General features: G+C 36.7%; 1 protein-coding gene across 1 annotated transcript in view; it reads left to right on the top strand.

The window, feature by feature from the left end:
* Positions 1–21407, top strand: part of CCDC14 (coiled-coil domain containing 14) — a 38385-nt gene that overhangs the window by 8104 nt on the left and 8874 nt on the right. Inside the window, exons 6-10 of the mRNA XM_014783020.2 lie at positions 6965–7201; positions 7313–7407; positions 8291–8789; positions 10727–10868; positions 20653–20735. Coding sequence (XP_014638506.2) covers positions 6965–7201; positions 7313–7407; positions 8291–8789; positions 10727–10868; positions 20653–20735 — 1056 coding nt within the window. The remainder of the gene's footprint in view (positions 1–6964; positions 7202–7312; positions 7408–8290; positions 8790–10726; positions 10869–20652; positions 20736–21407) is intronic.

The raw sequence follows: 21407 nt of genomic DNA, 5'->3' as shown, positions 1-21407 counted from the left end.
ATAATTTATATAAATAAATAATTCAGCAAAAGTTTAGAATAAGCAAGTTTTGATTATGTTGTCCCTTGGAGGCCTATAGAACAAGATAGCCTACAATGGAGATGAAAAAGTCCATGGTGGGAATTCAGATGGACGAGAGTGGGACTAGCTAGTTCCACAGGTCAAGTGGGCCAAAAGAGTTAGCATAGCAGTGCATGCTTCAATTCAGCTTAGGCAAGGGGTGAAATCTAGAAAATCATCTACAGCAGTAGCCCTGGATATTAAGAGATCAGGATCTGGGCAAAGAGGCTGGGAAAATGAGAGTAGAGCATTCATAGGACTAGAGGCTGGTGTTCCAGATGGTCTTGAGTCAGAGAACTAAGGCAGAGGAAACAACCTACTAACCCATCTTGGAGGCTAGTCACATTTAGCCTCATGTTATCTTGACCTACCCTGTCCGAGATGGTAGTCACTAGCCACATGTGGCCATTGAGCACTTGAAATATTGCCAGTACAACCAAGGAGCTGAATTGTAAATGTTTTTTAATTTAAATTTGAATTTGAAAACTGATACTTGATCCACTTATTAGAAAACTTTTAAATATATTTGGAATAACTTGGGTATGTGAATCTACTTTTTCAACTGTAAATTATATTAAATCTAAATACAGATCAGGTATTTCTGATGAAAATTTGACATCCAGATTGAGATGTGCTTTGTGTAAAATACACACTAGATTTAGAAGATTTAACACAAAAAATAAAATATCTCAATTTTTTACATTAATTACATGTTGAAATGTTAATATTTTGGACATATTGATTTGAATAAAACATTATGAAAATTAATTTTACTTATTTCTTTTTACTTTTAATATGGCTACTAGAAAACTTCAAATTGCATATATGGCTTGCATTATATTTCTATTGGACAAAATTGGTTAAACCAGGGGTCAGCATACTACAGCTAGTTTTATTTTATAAATAGTTTGGTTATTTTATTTATTTTTTCAATAAAGTTTTATCAGAGCACAGCCATGCTAATTCATTTATGTATTTTCTGTGGCTGCTTCTGTGCTCCAAGGGCAGAGTTGAGTAGTTGTGACAGAGACCATCTGGACTGCTAAGCCTAAAATATTTCATCTCTAGCCTTTTAAGAAAAAGTGTGCTAACCCCTGGTCTGAACTCTTAAAGCAGGGGCCTATTTATTGGGGCGCAGTGGACAAAGAAAGGAGTCGTAGCACCAACTGCCTATTCCTCCAGTCTCCTACTTCTTTTCTCAAGGCAGGCTGTTTCTTGTCCAGGGCACCCTTCCTTAAGGAACTCTCATTGGAATGTATGTGGCTGACAATGGTGCCGTGGTAGCAACCTGTTGGATTCCAGCTTAACTGCTTGTTAGTTCGAGTTCCAATAGGAAACAGATGGCAACACCCAAATTAAGATAATTCAAGGAGGGTTTATTTACAAAGGAACTCATTACAAAGGTGTGAGTGGGATATAGGGACTCCACAAGGGATTGTGCTACCCCAGTGCTAGCGCCAGTGGCAGAGCTGTTATCATCCCTAGGCCTTAAGCGATGAGGCCAGGGAGAGGTTACTGGGACTCAGAAAGAGATACTGTTGTGTAGAGTAGGCCGCCATGAGAAGAGCAATGAGCTTCATTTAAGGAACAAAGCCAGCCCAAGGTGGCCTCACAGAGAGGGAGCTGGGAATAAGTACTCTGACTTCATTCTTCTCTCTTTCCTTGATAATGCCAAGACTCCCCTTGGATTGGACCCAATTGGAGCTGTATTAATGTATATCAGGCCTGGCATTTGATTTTTATTCTTGCAAGCTACTAAGTTAGCCTTACTATGTTGTGGATGCTGGCAGCAGACATAAGACTCCTGGGTCAGAGACAAAGGACTTTATTACTCGTGGCACAGCAAGCAGTATGTACATAGCATATTTGTGTTGGTTCCCTCTTGCCACCAATTCCCATGGGGTGATGTGGTGGACCCAGATGGATGGATGCTATGCATGCTGTAGGTTGTTTTTTTTTTGTGTGTGTGAGGGAGATCAGCCCTGAGCTAACATCCATGCTAATCCTCCTCTTTTTGCTGAGGAAGACTGGCTCTGAGCTAACATTTATTGCCAATCCTCCTCCTTTTTTTCCTTCCCCAAAGCCCCAGTAGATAGTTGTATGTCATAGTTGCACATCCTTCCAGTTGCTGCATGTGGGATGCGGCCTCAGCATGGCCAGAGAAGCAGTGCATCAGTGCGCACCTGGGATCCGAACCCCGGCCGCCAGTAGCAGAGCGCGCGCACTTAACCGCTAAGCCGCCGGGCCAGCCCCATGCTGTAGGTTTAAGTTTCAGCTGAGAAACATTGATTTGGGGAATCCATCACTTTGGTAGCAAGCAGTAAGTAAGCTTGTACTTGTCTCAGGGGGAAACATTACCTTATCCCTCAAGGTTGCTCATTACCAACACAACCCTGAGAAGTGGCCCAGGTAAAGGGGTAAGGTCAAGGCCTTACTTTCTTGGTATACCCAGCAAGACATGCAGGAGCAGAAGAGACCCATGAAGGACTCTCTCTTAACAATTTAATCCGTATAGAACAGCATCCCAGGGAGAGCAGGGTGGAGACGACTGGAGGATGGATTTGGAGGAGATGAGAGACATCTGGCATTCTGGGTCCCTAGCATTAAATTCTTATTTGGATTAGAGTCAGATCAGCAGTTCTGGCCTGCGATCAGTATACAATATTCTTATTGTCCTTTCCCCTACACTTTCATCATCAGAAGGAAAGACCTACTTCCCACAGGACAATCTCCTTTAGGGTTGCAACATTAGAAATTAGTTCTCGTTGACTATTTATTCTCAAGATTGACTCATTAGAGGCAGAAGCCTCCTTCCTTTTGGTTTAATTACTCGATCTTTTTTAGTTTACCAAACTGTAGCTCTGTCTAGAAGGGATCATCTCTTGTTGTGTGTGGTTGGCAGCATTAACCAGTACAAGGTTTTTGCTCTCTTATCACAGTGCTCAACAATAAACAAAATGACGCTCAGCATTTGCTCTCTTTTCCATCTCTCCACAAGTGAGGTAATCATAAATAGAACTTTAAGGAATCTGTTACAGCATATTGACTAGTATCTGTGTATCGTTTTAATTTTAACTTACATTATCTTCCTATTTTATGTTAACCATCTTCTGCGGCGTGGTCTCCTTATGCAGTTTCTGTCTGGGACCTGCCTGATCACTGAGTTTCTATGGAGCTGAGCCCGCCCACCTTGATGCATGCTGGGAGTAAGGAGGCAGAGAGGCAGTTTCAGAAGAGCATTGAACTTACTTGAGAGTGCTCCTTACATTTAAAGAGAAGACATTTTTTAAATAAGCAACTTTTTACATTTGATAACTGTGTTGAATGCTATGGGCACAGGACTCTGCTTTCAGTAACATACATATATTGCTGCCCTCACCTTGGGGAAATAAACCACTACAAGCAGAGTATTTTGAACATTGATTACCCCCATCAAGGCCAAGTGTTCTTTTACATATTTCAAATTATAATAGGCATCCAGCCGCTCTTACCTGCAGTAGATGTTTGTTCCATATTTGGGTGCAGGAATTACTCTTACCTATCAGACAATGCTCGTACATCCAAGCAGCAGCGCTGTACAGCAGCTAGAATTCAAGGACTGAAGAAAGTTTTGTGGACTGAGTAAATGAATACATCCCTTTTATGAATTCTAGTTATCAACTGACACCAATTAGACATTGCCATCCTAATCTACTAGGTAAAATTTTCATGTAGGGTGCTTTGGTATAATGAATAAGAGCAAGAAAATATACTTCATTTGTATTTGTGTAGTGACAGGCTCATTTTGTTGGTGGTGGTGGTGGTTGGTTTTTTAATTTTAAAATTGTATAGTAGTACTATAAATGTAATTTTTCTTTGATATCCATTTGTGATTTTTAACTTGTCTTGGATAATTTACTTTAGGAGTTTGTCTCTTAAATACAAATCTTCAACGTTATCAGTAGAGTTTCATATGAACTGAGTTAATAAAGGAGCAAAGTACGTCATTTGAATTCTAAGGCTTTGATTTTCAAGAAATATCTTTGAAGTTTATTGATTTATGTTGGATAATGACATCTGCTGGCAGAGGTGTAATATTGTAGCTCAGCTTTATTATAGATTGTGAAAACCACTCCTTGAAAAGGTGAATGAGAGCCAAGGCCTGGGACCTGTGAATGTGAAATCTGAGAATTCCTCAAACCAGACAATTCTTATCTTATATGGGGCCGAAGGAAATCTAAGAGCAGAAGAGAGACCCAGGAATCAGGAGAAAAGGAAGAGCTATGTGCTGGACAGCCACGGGCTAACTATGATCTCACCCCCCCATCATTTCAGATTTCAAAGTTAAAATATTTTAGAGGATACTTTTCCATCTGATCTATAAAATTGTATTTCTAATAAGAAATAATTTTTTTTTTTTACAGAAATGTTTACTAACCACTTTGTTGTAGGTCATCTATTCAGTTAGTGATGAATAACTGTTATTGCTTTTGGTTTTAATCATCTCAGAGGGGACATGCTTAGAGATAAATCATTGATATCAGATGGGAAGATTTGTGAATATGAAATATTTACTTGTCTGTCTTAAGACTTTGCAGCCATTTGGTGATAGATATAACATTTATTGAGTTCTTACTATGTAATAGACGTTGATAGTTTACAAATGTTATCTCGTTTACTTCTCACAACAATCTTATGAAGTAGGTGATACTCTTATTATCATCATTTTTCTGATGAGGAAGAGGAACCAAGAGAGGTTAAGTAATTTGCCAAAAGTTACTCAGCTGATGACTGTTAGAGCTTGTATTCAGGCCTGGGAAGTATGTTCATAGGAATAAATCATCTCAAAAGGAAGCATACCCTGAGTCAATGAAGCATCTAATATCTCTAACCATTTTCGTAATCAAATATTAATTTATATTTGGGGCTTTCCATACCATTTTTAAAAATGTAACTGTTTTCAATTTTTAAACAAGGAATAACTTTCATAAAGCAAGTGCATAAATCTCAATAAATTTTTGCATATGTATACACCCATATAGTCACCACCCAGATGAAAATATAGAACATTTTCAGCAGCCTACCAGGCACCTGGCCCATCAGTATCCTCACCACCACTTACCCCCTCATCCTCGAATAACCGCTTTACTGACTTCTATCTCCGTTGGATAGTTTACCTATTTTTGAACTTCATATAAATGCAATTGTACATGCTGTAGTCTTGTGTCTGATATGTTTCATACAACATTATGTCTGGTAAGTTCATGTAGGTAGTTGAGTATATCAGTAATGTGTTCTTTTCCATAGCTGTGTAATTTTCCTTCATGAGTATACCACAACTTATCCATTTCCACTATTCATGGCTATTTGGGTGTTTTCAGTTTTTGACTACTGAAATAAAAACTATTGTGAACATTCTTGTACCCATCTTTTAGTAGACATAAACCCACATATCTGGTAGGTGTATACCTGGGAGTACAATTGCTGTGTCATAGAATGTATGTTTAGCTTTAGTAAGTACTGTCAAAAGCTATATATTTTTCTAAACTAATTGTGTATCGTAATAACCTGTGATCTACCAAGAACACTTTCATTTCTATTAATAGTCTTTAAAAAACATTTGGGAAGAGGATCTTATTAGACAGGGAAATCGATTTTAATACTGATCTATAGAGTAGTGCTATGTAGGAAACTTTGTTTTTCATGTAATAGTTTATTAATACCAGGTTTCTACTTTGCACTACTTTGTAGATTAATACGAGACTCTATGGGAGACAATAATGAAGTATAAGATACAGTCCTGCCTAAAGAAGCTTATAGTTTAGTCAGATAGACAAGAGAATGAAAGAGAAGCAATGTAGTGCAATATGCAAGTGAGAGATGATTTGTGTACAGTATGTGCTCTGGGACGGTGAAGAGCAGTCGCTGGACTAAGGTGATTGGGAAAGGCTTCATGGAAGAGGGAAGCCTTCAGATGAGCCTTGGTGAGTGGGTAGAATTGAATTGGAAGGAATGGTTCATCATTAGGAATGTTATAGGAAGATGAGAAAAACTTGAGTGTCTAAATTGGCGTGACGAGTGAAAAATTTGAGTTGGGGGTGATGGGAAGATGGTTGGAAAAGTAGGTCGTGGTAAGGCTTTGGAGACTTGAAATGCCAGGTTAAGATTTTGTTTGAGGGCCCAATGTGTAGATTAAGTTAACTCTTATTCTTGCTCTCAAAGCTCTGATTTTTTTTTTTTTAACACAATCAAAGCATCAGAATTGTTACAGTATTCTGTCTTTCTCATTTCATTTTCCCCCAAGAGTATGAACTGGACAAGGAGCAAGGTGAGTTTTTATTGGATTTTAGCGAGAAATAACACCTCTAAGAGGGGTCTTATAATTGAAGGAGAGATTTTACAAATAGCATTCTAATAGAGATTTTAAAGACGTAGTATAGATAATTTTTTGTGTGTGTGTGCGTGTGCGTGTGTGAGGAAGATCAGCCCTGAGCTAACATCTGCTGCCAATCCTCCTCTTTTTGCTGAGGAAGATTGGCCCTGGGCTAACATTTGTGCCCATCCACCTCAACTTTATATGGGACGCCACCACAGCATGGCTTGACAAGCGGTGGGTCAGTTTGCGCCCAGGATCCGAACCTGCGAACCCCGGGCTACCGAAGTCGAGCGCGAGCACTTAACCGCTGCGCCACTGGGCCGGCCGCAGTATAGATCATTTTTGACTGGAGAACTTACTTAGTTCATTCCCTACTTTAAAAAAAGAATTTGAGGTGATTTTCTTTAGGGGGTGACAGTGGTAAAGCCCTTCTGTAAAGTATGTGATGCATTGAGCTACTTCTGAGAGTCCTTTTTTTCCCTAATATCTAATGGTAAAAGTTTTTGAAGGGTCATACTTCAAGAACTTTTTTTCCTTCTTCTGTATTAGTATCTTCAGATAATAAGAAACAGATACCTAATGAAGCTTCTGCTGGAAGTGAAAGAGACTCATCAGATGTCCCACAAAACTGGTCATTGCAAGATCATTATAGAATGTATTCGCCCATAATATACCAAGCCCTCTGTGAGCATGTGCAGACTCAGATGTCACTGATGAATCACTTGGCTTCAAAGAATAATCCTAATGGAATTTCTACTGTTCCTTGCCACACTATGTCTGATTCTGGTTAGTATGAATGATGTTTAGAAAGCGTGAATATAAGCTCTAATTAAGTTGCTTGGTTATTGTATAAGCAGGATGAGATGTGAATGACCTTTTCTCCCTCTTACCTTTTAGAATCTCAGGCAACTCTACATTCCAATTATGGCTTATCTACCTCCACCCCAGTCCGGTTACCTCAGCAGCCACCCTGCCCTCCGGTGGTTCATTCTGTGGGTACAGTTTATATACTATACAAGTAATTATTTAGAAATTACTTTTAGAAACTTGTCATCATAAGATAGAAAATTGAATTTACTAATTGTATCTTAACGCCCTAAGATGTAAAGACCAATTATTTTTTTCAAGTTATTTTTTATTAAAAAAGTTTTACATTTTTATTAAGGACAATGGTAAGGAGGGAAAATGGGAAGAAATCAGCAGAAAAAAGAAATCACCCATTTCCATCACCCAAGCCCAGTTGCTATTAACACATTGATAGAGCACTTTCTCATCATTTGCTTTCTTTTTAAAATATATTCATAATTAAATTTTATAGAGTTTTATATACCGCTTTTTTCACTTAACATTTTATTGTAAACATGCTTCTCAATTAATATATACCTTTTGTAAATTTTTAATAAGTTGTTAATGCTCTATTTGGTGGATATACCATTCTGTGCAACTACTCCCTTATGGTTAGACATTTAAGTAGCAGTCAGTTTTTTACTACCATAACATTTCTGTAAATATGTTTGTGCAAAAGCTTTTTATTATGCTTGAGTTTATTTTCTTACAATGCAATTTCCCAAAGTGGAGGAGTGTTTTAGTACCAAAGTGGACTAATTTTTGATGCCTTTAAACCATGTGTGATATTTGTAAACAAACTATTTTAGTCATGGCTTTATAATGTTCCCATATTGCAGAGTGAACTAATTAAGCTGTAAAAAACTAGAATACTGTGCCAAGGGGAAATCCAGCTTACTCACTGGTAATCTATAGCTCCATCCTACAAAAGTCATTTTCTTATACTTCCAGTTTGAGTTTATTATAGTTAATTCCTACAAGTCAGTAGTCACATTTTTGAGGGCTTAACTTGTTTTTTTCTTTCTTTAGGAGGTTCAGACTGGTGGTGACAACCAGTTTGCATCACAAGGTAAAACAATTTCTGTGAACTGTGCTGATGTTCTAAGCAATTCCTTCAGAGCCAGTCTTGGAGTTCCATGTAACCTGCCCAAAACTAACACGCCAGCTATTCCAACATTTCGGCAGCTGGGTCTTGCTAATGGGATTCTGCCACAACAAGGAGTTTCTAAGGAACCAGACCTACTGAAGTGTTTCCAAACATACATGAATCTGTTGCATTCTCATCCGGACAGTCAGACACACCGAAGCCCCACTCTATTACAGCCAGCTTTCTTGGCCACTAATGAAGAAAAATGTGCCAAAGAACAAATTGGAGAGGTCACAAGTGAAGGAAAGGATTTGAACATCCATGTGCGGGATTCAAGAATAAAGAATGAGCAGAAGGCAAAGAATGTGAACCAGAGTGCTGAAAAAGTTAGAACTATCAAGTATTTGTTGGGAGAGCTCAAAGCCCTGATAGCAGAACAAGGTAGATGAGCCCTGTCTTCATAATTTTCTGTAGCATGGTGTTAATGCTGAAGAGCAGCATCATAGTATTTAGGCATTATTTAAATTTAGAATAATAGACCTGGAGTTTGTGGTATATTTGCAGAAGTAACCCAAACCTTTTTATACCCTTTTCATTTTACTTTTGGAATTTTTTTATTAAATCAAGAAAAATGTTGGGGACAGCCCAGTGGTGTAGTGGTTAAGTTCGCGCGCTGTTTTGGTGGCCTGGGGTTCACAGGTTCGGTTCCCCGGGCGCGGACGTATGCACCGCTTATCAAGCCATACTGTGGCAGGTGTCCCACATAAAACAGAGGCAGATGAGCACAGATGTTAGCTCAGGGCCAGTCTTTCTCAACAAAAAGAGGAGGATTGGCAACAGATGTTAGCTCAGGTGTTAGCTCAGAATGTTAACTGATCTTCCCCACCAAAAAAAGAGTTATGAGACATTTGAGCCAGGTTGTATTCATTTGTTTTCATTGTGTGTGTATATTCTAAATAATGGCTTTTGCTTGGAGTGAGTTGCAGATTTGTCACCTTAGAAAACAACAGTGCTTGTGGAAGCACTGATTGAATACCTAATATTTGCAGACTGACAAAAAGAAATACCAAATTTTAAAATGTATCTAAAGGAATACAGCTCTATTAATCCAAAGGTTTAATATATTAAAATTGTTGTGTTTTCAGACCTTCAACTTATTACTGTTCTCTTAACCAAATACTCCATCTTGGTAACAATAATAATCATAGTAACAATATTAGCTATCATTTATTAAATACTTACCATGTGCCAGGCACTGCACCAAGTGTTTTATGTTCGTTATCTCATTTAATCCTCACAGCAACCCTGTGAGGTACTGATATTGCCCCCATTCTACAGATGAGGAAACTGAGGCTTGGCAAACAGTATCTCATTTAATCCTCTCAGCAACCCTATGAGATACTGCTGTTATCTCCATTTAACCATGAAGAAGTCTAGGTTTCAAGGGTTAAGTAATCTGACTAAGGTTATATGGCTAGAAAATGGTGGAGCCGAGGTCTGTGCCTCCAACGCTTGTGAGCAAAACCACTCTACAGAGGACTGGTAGAGGGCTGCTCGGCAGTTGGGCACAGTTGTTTTCTGTGTGCAGGTATTTTTCATCAGGGTGTTAAAATACCTGTGGGAGTAGTACATTTTTGTAACTTAGAATATGCTTTCTACCTCTTTTGGGTATCAGACAGTTAATATTATAATTATTAGATGTTTTCAGTCCACAGAAAATTTGAATAGAAATGAGGTGACAAAAATAAAAGGACAAAAGATCTAAAATCCATCTTCCCCTGTGTCTGTTTACCACCTTCAGAACCGTCCACGCCCCACGATTGATAACAGAAATGGTGCTGTGCTTGATGCAACATCAAATGAGGTGTGGCTGGTGGTGTTAAATCTACTTTATAAATTTAAATCATAAAACCTTATCTTAGTAGACCCTCCCTCAATATTTTGCCAAACTGAATCACCTAAATTGAATTATTTGCTTATGCCAAGATCAAAGATTGTGGTGTAAATGTTAATACTGTAATCAATTATATGAAACCCTTTAGCAGTCCAGTCATCCGTTGGTAATGTGAACTAAGAGATATGTGTAAACTATCTTCCTACTAGACTCTTTAACTGAAAAAAAATCACCATTAACCCTGTGATTTAAGATGAATCTTTAGTTTACTGAATTTAGTTTCTTTAGAATTCTTCTGAATAAGCAAATGCAGTCAGCGGGAAAGGAGAAATTGGATTTGTGTATTTATAAATAATTGAGTTGAGCTTATTTATAGCAAGTATGTGCATATCTGAAAAGTTTTCTTTTTTAGTAATACACATGAATAGTCTTATCCAAAAACAATTTACATATAGTTTTTACTCGTTTCTTCTGCATTTTACAGAGGATTCAGAACTTCAGAGGTTGGTAACAGAATTGGAGGTGTGTATATCTCTGCTTCCAGCAATAAGTGAAAACACAAATGTTCAAGTTGAAATAGCACTGGCCATGCAACCACTAAGAAGTGAAAATGCCCAGTTACGTAGGTAAGAATTCCTGTTTGAATTTTTTTGTCTCTGTACACAGGTGTCCCATGGCCAGAACAAAGGTGCCAAATGAGACATCTAGGACTCCATAACGAAAACAGATTTACTGTCTTACTGTGTTTCTACTTTTTCTTCTCCATTTTCCAAACATTGCCAGCATTCTCCAACTCTTCCATTACATCTGCCCACTAGTACATATTTTCTCTCACCTTTTTTGCCTCTGTTGTCGTTTGGTTGGTAGTGTAGAGAGAGGAAAATGAAGTACCTCAGGCTATCAGGCTAGTCTAGGCTATGCTGCAGTAACAAACTCCACAATCTCAGTGTCCTACCCAGGAGAAGTTTATTTCTCCCTCACGCCAAGACCAACATGGGTCATCAGAGGCTCTCTTTTGTCCTATGACTCAGGATTTAGGGTCCCGCCATCTTATGAGGCCACTGTCTCAATATGTGTATTTCAGGAAAGAGAGAAGGTGGATATGGCACACCCACTCTTACATGTCCCAGCCCAGAAGAGACAGTCTCACTTCTGCTTGTATTCTGTAGGCTAGAATGAGGCATATGGCCCTGCCTAATATAAAGACCTGGGACGTGACATTTTCCCATACTTCCCATACACCTGGAAGGAGAGAAGAACCTAATATGGGTAAGCACCAGTAGCCCCACCACACTCAGACGTAGAAAAAACTCATTTGAATTCTTAGTGGTGTTTTTTTTTTTTTTTTTTGGCCATCTTATGTTGGAATTATAGTCTTAATTTGTTTAGGAAAGATGTAAACCAGAGATCTAATCTTGAAATATAGAAATCACTCATATATTATCAGTACTGTCTTCACTTTGAATGTTTCAGTGATGACCACCAAGGCCACCACCCAGCGTCTATCAGTGTAGTTTGCAGAGAGTTAGAGCACATTTTCAGTGTTTCTGCAGCACTGCAGTGTGAGTGTGCCCTGAGGGGGTATTAACAGTTGCATGAGCTGTAGACATTGTACCAGATAGGACCTGCACAAACATTTTCAAGAAACTGGAAAGCAATAAAAATTGGATTCCTAGTTGGAGAGTAGCTTAAAATTATGGATCTGGAGCCTTCAAAAGCATGACACCTAGTGAGATTTACTTGTTTAGGATTATTTCTATAAAGATCATTAGTCTTTAGATACTGTGATATAAGATGGGGTTGCTGGGTTTAAATTCTAATAATACTGCCTTCAGTCCTGACCTGAGGGATCCCTATAATAACAGTAGTTTTTCAAAATCAAAACCAAGTATAAATAATAGTAGTGGTAATAGCCAGTAATACTACTAACATTAATTGAATGTTTTTATGTGCCAGGCTATTGTCCTTTCTATGTCTCATCCCTTTAAATTCTCACAACAGCTCTGTGAGGTAGGTATTATGTTATTCTCATTAACCGATGAGGAAACCAAAGCACAGACAGGTTATGTAACTTGTCCAAGTTCACATACATGAGAAGTGACAGAGACCAGACTCAAACCTGGGCAGTTTGATTTTAGAGTGCAATGATCTTAATTTCTACGCTTCTACATTGCTAGGAAGTGGAAAGTAACCTAATTATACTTCAATATTTAGGTGTATTTTATAGAACAAAAGAATATGCTGTAAGTTATTTGAAATAAGCATATTTTTAAAGGTATGACTGTCAAATAATTGGCTTCTTAAATAAGCATACTAGAACTTAGTCTCAGAATATTATCTATTTTAACATTGTGACCATGGGAAATATCAGTGGTTCTTATTTATTTCCTTGCCTCAGAACATTTTAGAATTGCTTTAGGAGCTAATTTATAAGCCACTCAAGAAAATGAGGTGTACTACTTTATTGGTCACTGCTTGTTTTTAATTTTTTAAAAAGACGTTAGTTTGATTTCTAACCTAATTCTTCAGATTTGGCACCAGAGTTCTTTGGCTCTATGTCCTTAGAGGACAAAGATTATACATCATACTATTGCCACTGTTTACGTGACCTTCTAAAAATGAAATTATTGAAAAATAAAGAATTTGTGAGATGTGCTCTTTTTAGCAGAATGAAGTTTCCAGCAGAGGTGTAGGAATTTTTGTGCCTCTTTGGTAATCTTTATTTGGAAAGAATCATCTATAATCTCCATTATAAATGAAACTTGGAATGCATGGGCTCCTTCAAAAGTATTTTTCAGCATTTTCAATCAAAAAAATTTTTTTCCTGTTTGGATATTTAGAAACTACATGTTTCTTTTTAGCCAGAAAAGTGATCTTTCAGGACTTTCTTGGAGTTTATTGCCATCTTGTGGCTCAAAAAAAAAAAAAAAATAGCTAGGTACATTGTTTCTATGACATTTGGGCATTTTTGGCATTTTCAGCTAGACACTTTTTATTTGGGACTCCTAACACTGTGCTCAACGTTTAGCCTTCCTGGTTCCTCCCTACCCACAAAATGTCTGTAGTGCCCCATTCATTGTGACCGCCAAAAGTCCTGGCGAATTCCCAAAGTTCCTGGATGAGGGTTGGGGGGTTATTACTTCCAGTTAAGAACCATCGAGTGAGAGAGCTCCTTAATATTTATAGGGCAAGTTAGAATTTGTGATCACTTCCTGACATTAGACTCAAATACAAGACCATTATGTACTCATGCAGAACATAAAAATGAAATGGGAGTGAGTGGGAGGAGCCAGGGATGGCATTCAGTCTTTTGGCTTGATAATTTGACAGATGGTAACATAATTCTTCCAGATGGAACTACTAGAGGAAGAATAGACTGTTTATTTGTTTTTTATTTCATTTTATTTTTGAGTTGGAAAATGTCATGAGAGAGCCAGTGAGTTAAGATTTAGACGTGCTGAATGTGTCTGTTAGACCATCTGGAGATGTGTATGGTATAAGTGGAGCACAGGAACAAGATTCAGGATAGAGAGGTAGACTTGGGAGTCACTCATGAACACGTTTTTATCGAGCTTTTACTAGACATTTGGCACGTTGTAGGCACTGGAGACAATGGTGATTAAAAGCAAGTGATTTGTTATCGGCGTGTAAGTGGTACATTCACCAAGAATGTATAGAGTGTGAGCACAGCCAGGGGAGAATTGCTGGAGAATAAGCTTTTTAAGGAAGGAACACAGGAAGAGGAGCCTGTGAAAGAAATCTGAGAAGGAACAAGTAGGGAAGTAGCAAGAAAACTGGGAGAGAGTGATGTCATAAAAGCTATGGGAAGAAAGCATTCATAGGACAGATCTTTGCATAACATTCAAAATAAACAAACTGACAGAAGAAACAAAGGTAGGTCAAGAAGAAATGTCACAAGACAAATCTTCCAAAGAAAACCCAGGAAAATGTAAAAAAAACATGCCATGGTCTCAAGGAAATTAAAGATAATAGAATCTCTCTTACAGGCAGAAAGAGATTGAGAGGGAGAGTGCTTGAAGAAAAGAGAGTAAAAGGAGAAGAAAAGTTAATTAGGTGAGCTCAGGAAAATAAAAGAGAAAAGCAAAAAATATTACAAAAATGAAAGCCTCATTTGAAACAAACAAACAGAATTAACACCAAACAAACATGAAGTCAAGGATATTATATTCCATCAGAACCTAAGCAATATGCAGGCTGAATTTTGTTGTTATTTTGCTTTTTTCCCCCAAATCTTTCTGTTTCAGTTGCTGCTAAATTCATAGTTCAGTGTCTCCTACCAGCCTTGGCTTATTTCTCATCCCAAATCCTTTTTTAAAACAATTTATTAATTTATTTTCATTGTGGTAAATATATATGACATAATATTTATCTTTTTAACCATTTCTAAGTGTACATTTCAGGGTCATTAAATACATTCACAATACTGTGTACCCATAACCACAATCTGTACCCAAAACTTTTTCATCCCCAACCTAAACCCTGTACCCATTAAACAGTAACTCTCCTTCTCCCTCCCCCTCGCTCCTGGTAACCTCTGTTCTCCTTTCCATCTCTGTGAATTTGAGAAGGCCCAATTTTTGTCTTTTTTGTTTGCTGCTGTATTTCCAGTACTGAGAATTGTGCCTAGCATTCACTCTAATAAATATTTGTTAAATGACTGAATGCATAATGGATAAGCTTGAAGAAATCATACAAAACAAAATAGAAAAAGAATGATATAAAAACTATTATAAAGAACATGATACTTATGGAAGAGAAATAAAAGAGATGCAAAATTGGCATAATCAGTGTTCCTGAAAAAGAAAACAGAACAAATATATTAAAGACAGTACTAAAAGATATATATATAAAGGGAAATTTACTAATCTAAAGATCTGTGTCAGCAGATCAATAGGGCACACAAGATCCCAGAGAAACTGTGCAAAACGATCAACATCAAGACTTGCTGGTAAAGTTACTACACCTTAAGGACGAAAAAATTCATTTTTATTGACACTCAAAAGAAAAGGCAAATCATATATAAAGAGAAAAATATCAGGCTGGCTTCAGCCTTTTCACAGCAATATTCATTTCCAGAAGATCATAGAAGATCATTTATAAAGTTCTAAGGGAAAGAAAGTATGCCCCAAGAATCTCCTATGTGATCCAGCTGTCCTTTTAGTGTGAAGGCAACAGTCATATTCTCAAGTGTGCAAGAACTTAGGAAAGACAGCACCCTCGGACTCCTTTAAAAACAAAGAAATTCTGAATGGCAGAGTCCAGTCAACCAAGAGATGAATTCATATAAAGGAGTGGATTAGAGATGAACATTGAAACTATACATAGAATTAAGACAACTGGCAATTATGGTTACAGAATAGAATGTGTTGGTAATATAACAACATAACAATATAAATTTGTTATAAATATAAATTTATAACAATATAAATTCCAAAATCAACGTTTTTCATATCCTATTTCCTTTATTTTAGGTTATTTAGAAATGATATTTTTTGAAGTAAAGAAATATTTGCCTAAAGTTTTTTAGTTCTAATTTCACTTGTTACTTTTCCTTCAGTTAAAATCATGTAATCCTAAATTCAATACATAATATTTTGTAATAGTATTTGTAATATCATCCCATTATTTTAAAATACTGTTCAGCTAATTTTTTCTCTCAGTATATGCTAGGAAAATGTCTGAATGATATCCAGCAAATAATGATTATTATTTCTATTCAATATTGTGCTAGGGGTTCTAACCAGTGCAATAAGACAAGGAATAGAAATAAAAGCCAGCCACATTGGAAATGAAAAAAGTAAAACTGTCATATTCACAGATAACGTAATAGTCTCGTTACAAAAATCCTGTGGAATCTACAAAAAAGCTACTAGAATTAATAAGTGAGTTGAGCAAGGTTGTAGGATATGAGATCAGTATACAAAAGTACTAGCAATGAACAACTTGAAATGAAATTTAAAATCAATTCTATTTACTGTGCCATGAAAAATATGAGCAATTTAGGGATAAATTTGATAAAGATATGTAAAACCTGTACACTGAAAACTAAAAAGCATTGCTGAGAGAAATTAAAGAGCTATATAAGTGAGAGATAAACCAGATCCATAGATTACAAGGTTTATTATTGTTAAGATGTCAGTTCTCCAAACTGTTCTATAGATTCTGTGCAATTCCAGTGAAAAACCCCAGCAGGCTTTTTAATAGAAAGGTAATTCTAAAATTTGTATCGAAATTCAAAGATTCTAAAATAACCAAAACGACTTTAAGAAAGAAGAACAAAATTGGTACTATCCTATTTCAAGACGTAAAGTTATAGTAATCAAGACAGTGTGGCATTGGCGTAAAGATAGACAAATAGATCATTGAAATAGAATAGAGTCCAGAAACAAACTCACACGTGTGGATAACTGCTTTTTGACAAAGATGCCAAGGAAATTCAATGTGGAAAAAATAATCTTTTCAGTAAATATTGCTGGAACAATTGGAGAGCCATATACCAAAAAAAAAGAACCTCAACTTTTACCTCACACCATACACAAAATTAACTTGAAATAAATCACAGATCGTAATATACAAGCTAAATCTACAGCACTTATGGAAGAAAACACAGGAGGAAATTTTGGTGACCTTGGATTGGGAAACATTTCTTAAATATAATACAAAAAAATAGAAGTAGGAAAGAAAAAAATGAGTAAATTGGAATTCACCAAAATTTAAAACTTTTCTCTTCAAAAGATGCTGTTACTAAAAATCAAGAGGCAAACAATAGACAGAAAAGACTTGCAATACATATATCTGATGAAAGTCTTATATCTAGAATGTATAAAGAACTGTTACAACTCAGTAAAAAGACAGATACACAGTTTAAAAATAGGCAAAATATTTTAATAGATACTTCACCAAAGTGTCTATCCATATATCAGATAAGCACATGAAAATATGCTCATCATCATTAATCATTAGGAAAATGCAAATTAAAATGATGATAAGATACCACCACATACCCACCAGATGGCTAAAATTCAAAAGACCGTACCAAGTGTTTAGTGAGGATATGGGGGACTTTCATAATTTGCTGGTGGGAATGAAAAATGGTGCAACCACTTTGAAAAACAGTTTGGCAGTTTCTTGGAAATTAAGCATATGCCACATGATCTAGTCATTGGACTTAGGTATTTACTCAAGAGAAGTGAAAGCATCTGTCCACACAAAAACTTGTTTGTGAATGTTCATAGGAAACAACCCAAATGTCTGTCAACAGGTGAATAGATAAACAAATGGTGGTACATCCATTCAATAGAATTACTACTCAGCAATAAAAAGGAAGGAGCTATTGATGCATACCACAGCGTGGATGGATCTTAAAATCATTGTGCTGAGTGAAGAAGCCAAGCTAAAAGTATATATTGTATGATTCCATTTACAATTGTATATTGCATAATTGTATAATATAAAAATCCTAGAAAATGCAAACTAATCTGTATATCGGTGGTTGTCTGGGAAGGGGATGTCATGAAATGGGGCATGAGGAAGCTTTGAGAGGTGATGAATATCTTAATTGTGTTGATAGTTTCACACATCATATGTCAAAACTTATCAAATTATACACTTAAAATGTATGCAGTTTGGGGCTGGCCCAGTGCCGCAGCAGTTAAGTGCGCGCGCTCCACTGCGGCAGCCCGACCAAGGGTTCACAGGTTCAGATCCCAGGCCGCACCAATGCACCGCTTGTCAAGCCATGCTGTGGCGGTGTCCCATATAAAGTAGAGGAAGATGGGCACGGATGTTAGCCCAGGGCCAGTCTTCCTCAGCAAAAGGAGGAGGATTGGCATCAGATGTTAGCTCAGGGCTGATATTCCTCACAAAAAAAATTTTTTAAAAATATATGCAGTTTATTGTATATCAGTTTTACCTCAATAAAGCTATATTTTAAAAGAATGAATGAACTGAAAAAAAGAAATGTTTGCCTAAATGTCAACAGTTCTTCTTTCCATTTGTTAAAATCATGTAAACTCAAATATAATACATAATATTTTAAAATAGCATGTATAACTATCCATTTTTAAAAGATTCTCTTGTTATTTTTTTATCATGTATCATTTTTTATAGAACTATCATCTTTTAGAAGCCTGGCCCTGAAAGCTGGGAATGAGAGGGAAGAGAGTAGCTAGTGGTACAGTTAGGTTAGAGGGAGTGTTTTCTTAAATATGGAGCAATTTTACGCTTCTTGGCTCAGGCACATGAACCAATAAAGGGAGAGAAGCTGTAGGTGAAGAAGATAAATGGAGTGAAACAGGAGCAGAGTCCTTTAGGGTCTAGGAGGAGATGGGATCCAGGGAGCAGATGAGGTCCCTCTTTCTCTGAGACTAGAGGAAAGAAGTGAAGATTAATATATGTATGGATAAATTTGTACACCCTGGGACAGACGGAAAACAGAGTTCATCCCCAAACCACGTTATTTTTAGTGAAAATAGGAAAATATCCTGCTGAAAGAAGGAAGGTAGAGATGAGAGGCTTACAATGAGTGATGGAAAGTTTAGATTGGCTGTGTTGGGGAAGAGAAGAATCTGACCAGGGACATACAAAAAGATTGTCAAGCAAAGCTTCTTACGCTTGGTATGTAAGAGGACCTCAGCACCTGCTGTTTTTCTGAAAAATACCAAAAGAAGCATTCCAGTTGGAGTTAGGGATCACTAGCTTGTGCTGCCTTTTCTAGATCTGCACTCTTTGTTGTAAAGGGGAAACCTTTTCAGAAAAGCAGAATTTTATTAAAACAAAAATTAGGTCATATTATACTATTGTTCTGTAGCTTGCTTTTTTTCACTTCATAATGTGTCTTGGAGCTCTTTCCATGTCAGTCATATGGATATCTAACTTTTTTTAAATAACTATGTATTAGTATTTCATAGTATGGATATACCATAATTTATGTAACAATTTAAATTGTTTCCAACTTCTCACTATTAAATATTGCTGTTGTGAACATCCTTGTGTATATCTACAAGATTGCAGATATTTTTGCACATACACAACTATTTCTGAGGCTAGGTGACTTAGAGTTAAAATTATTTTGTCAAAGATTATGAACATTTTACATTTTGTTGGATATTTCCAAATTTCTGTCCAAAATGGTTGTACCAGTAGACTCCCACCAGTTGAGATAATTCATTTTCCTGTACCACATTTCCCTCACCAACAGAGAATATTTCCTTTTATTTTTGTCAATCCTGTGGCCATAAAATATCTCCTGCCTTAAATTTGCATTTCTTATCATTGGTCACTTTGTACTGCCTTGCTTTCTGATTTGTAGGAGCTTTTTAAATGTTATGGACCTTTTGTCTGTTATATATATGGCAGGTATTTTCTTCCAGACCATTAATTCTAGCATGAATTTCAAATTTTGATATATTTAAATCTTTCATTCCTTTCCTTGATGTTTGCTGGATTTTCGGTCTTGATTAGGAATGCCTTCCCCACCTTCAGATTATGGAGATTTCCACCTAAAACTTGTATAGTTGGTTTTGTTGTTTGTATATTTTATGTTTAGCTCTTTAATCCATCTGGAATTAATACATGTAAACAATGTGCAATAAGGCACTATCATTTTAGATTCAGTAACAAAAATAAATACTTTAATGCAGAGTATTTTCAGGTCAGTTATTCTGGAAAGATACTAGAGATTACTTTTTTTTGATGTTAACTCCTTAGAAGTAAAGAAAATACTTCTGTGATTCCTTTTGTGTGTTCCTATTTGTAAAGCAGCTACATAGGTGAAGTTCATTGTATGGCAATGGTGCTGGTTATTAGCATTCTATTTCCTTAAATAAGGCCATTAACTTTTCCATCTAAGAAAGAAATTAGTAGAAGGGTAGATTTGCGTTTCCCAGTTTTCTCAGTGTGTGGCAAACCAAGGTGACGGATGTCTGATAGCAGTGGTCCCTGTAGTATTCTAGTTCATAGTTATGACAGATCTTTTAAAAAGTAGGTTGTTTCTACAGTAATGAAGATACAGGGGAGGAAGACAGAAGAAGAAAATAGCAAGAGGAGATAGGAAATGAAAGAAATAGAAAAAACAAGGAAATCACTGAAAAGATAAGAGAACAAAAAAGGGAAGAGGACAAGTAAATTAACCTTTTCCTAGTGAGGGGAGGTTTTATGCTGCCCCAGGCAATCTTTTAGAAATTATCTCAGGCCCTATAATAGTAACAATGGTGTGGTTTTGTGGTTTTGTTTATTTGGTTTTTGTCTTTAATCTTGGGAATGAGATGGACTTCTGCTGTCCTAGCGTTGCCGCTGTTTGTGTTGTCCTTTTACAAACAGGCTGTCAAATGTCCCCTGTTAAGTGGGCTTCATATGCTTGCATTCATGTCTCTTCCTTATTTCTTTTAGGCAATTGAGGATTTTGAACCAGCAACTTAGAGAAAAAGAAAAAACTCAACAGGCATCTGGTTCTCTGGAATGCAACCTTGAATGTAGGTAAAAGAACTTTAAGAACTGATGGTAAATTCTTTGTGGCTCTGGAACTGTTGATAAAGAATTGAGCTTTCTTGGGTAGAGGTTAAGTTTGCATAGTGTTTAAGTTTGCACACTCCTCTTCCGCGGCCTGGGCTTTGCGCGTTCAGATCCCAGGCAAGGACCTATACACCGCTCTTCAAGCCATGCTGTGGCAGCATCCCACATACAAAATAGAGGAAGATTGGCACAGATGTTAGCTTAGCAACAATCTTCCTCAAGCAAAAAAAAAAAAAAGAATTGAGCTTTGTTAATTACTTTGTCTTAAGTGGACTTTTGTTTTAACCAACATTAAAAAATATAGGAATAATACTCTTTATTAGAATTTGAAATAGTGCAAAAACACAAAAATAAAAGATCCGTGGTATCACTTCCCAAGTTATCACCCCTATTTACTGCCCCCCCCAAAAAGGCTGTATTTCCTTTCACTTATCTTTTGTTCATATATAATTGATTTCTTTCACAAATACTTGCTGAGTATCTATGATGTGCCAGGCACTAATGAACTATATATGTACTTTTTCTTTTTTAAAAATGAGATTGCACTGTATATACTCTTCTGCAGCTTGCATTTATTCACTTAACATGTAGTGGACATTTTTGTCTATCAAAATACATTAATATGTTTCTTT

Source organism: Ceratotherium simum, chromosome 15 (assembly GCF_057802395.1).
Source record: "Ceratotherium simum simum isolate JZ-2026a chromosome 15, ASM5780239v1, whole genome shotgun sequence".
Lineage (NCBI taxonomy): Eukaryota > Metazoa > Chordata > Mammalia > Perissodactyla > Rhinocerotidae > Ceratotherium > Ceratotherium simum.
Note: the sequence above shows the minus strand (reverse complement) of the source record. Positions and strands in the feature narration are given on the sequence as shown.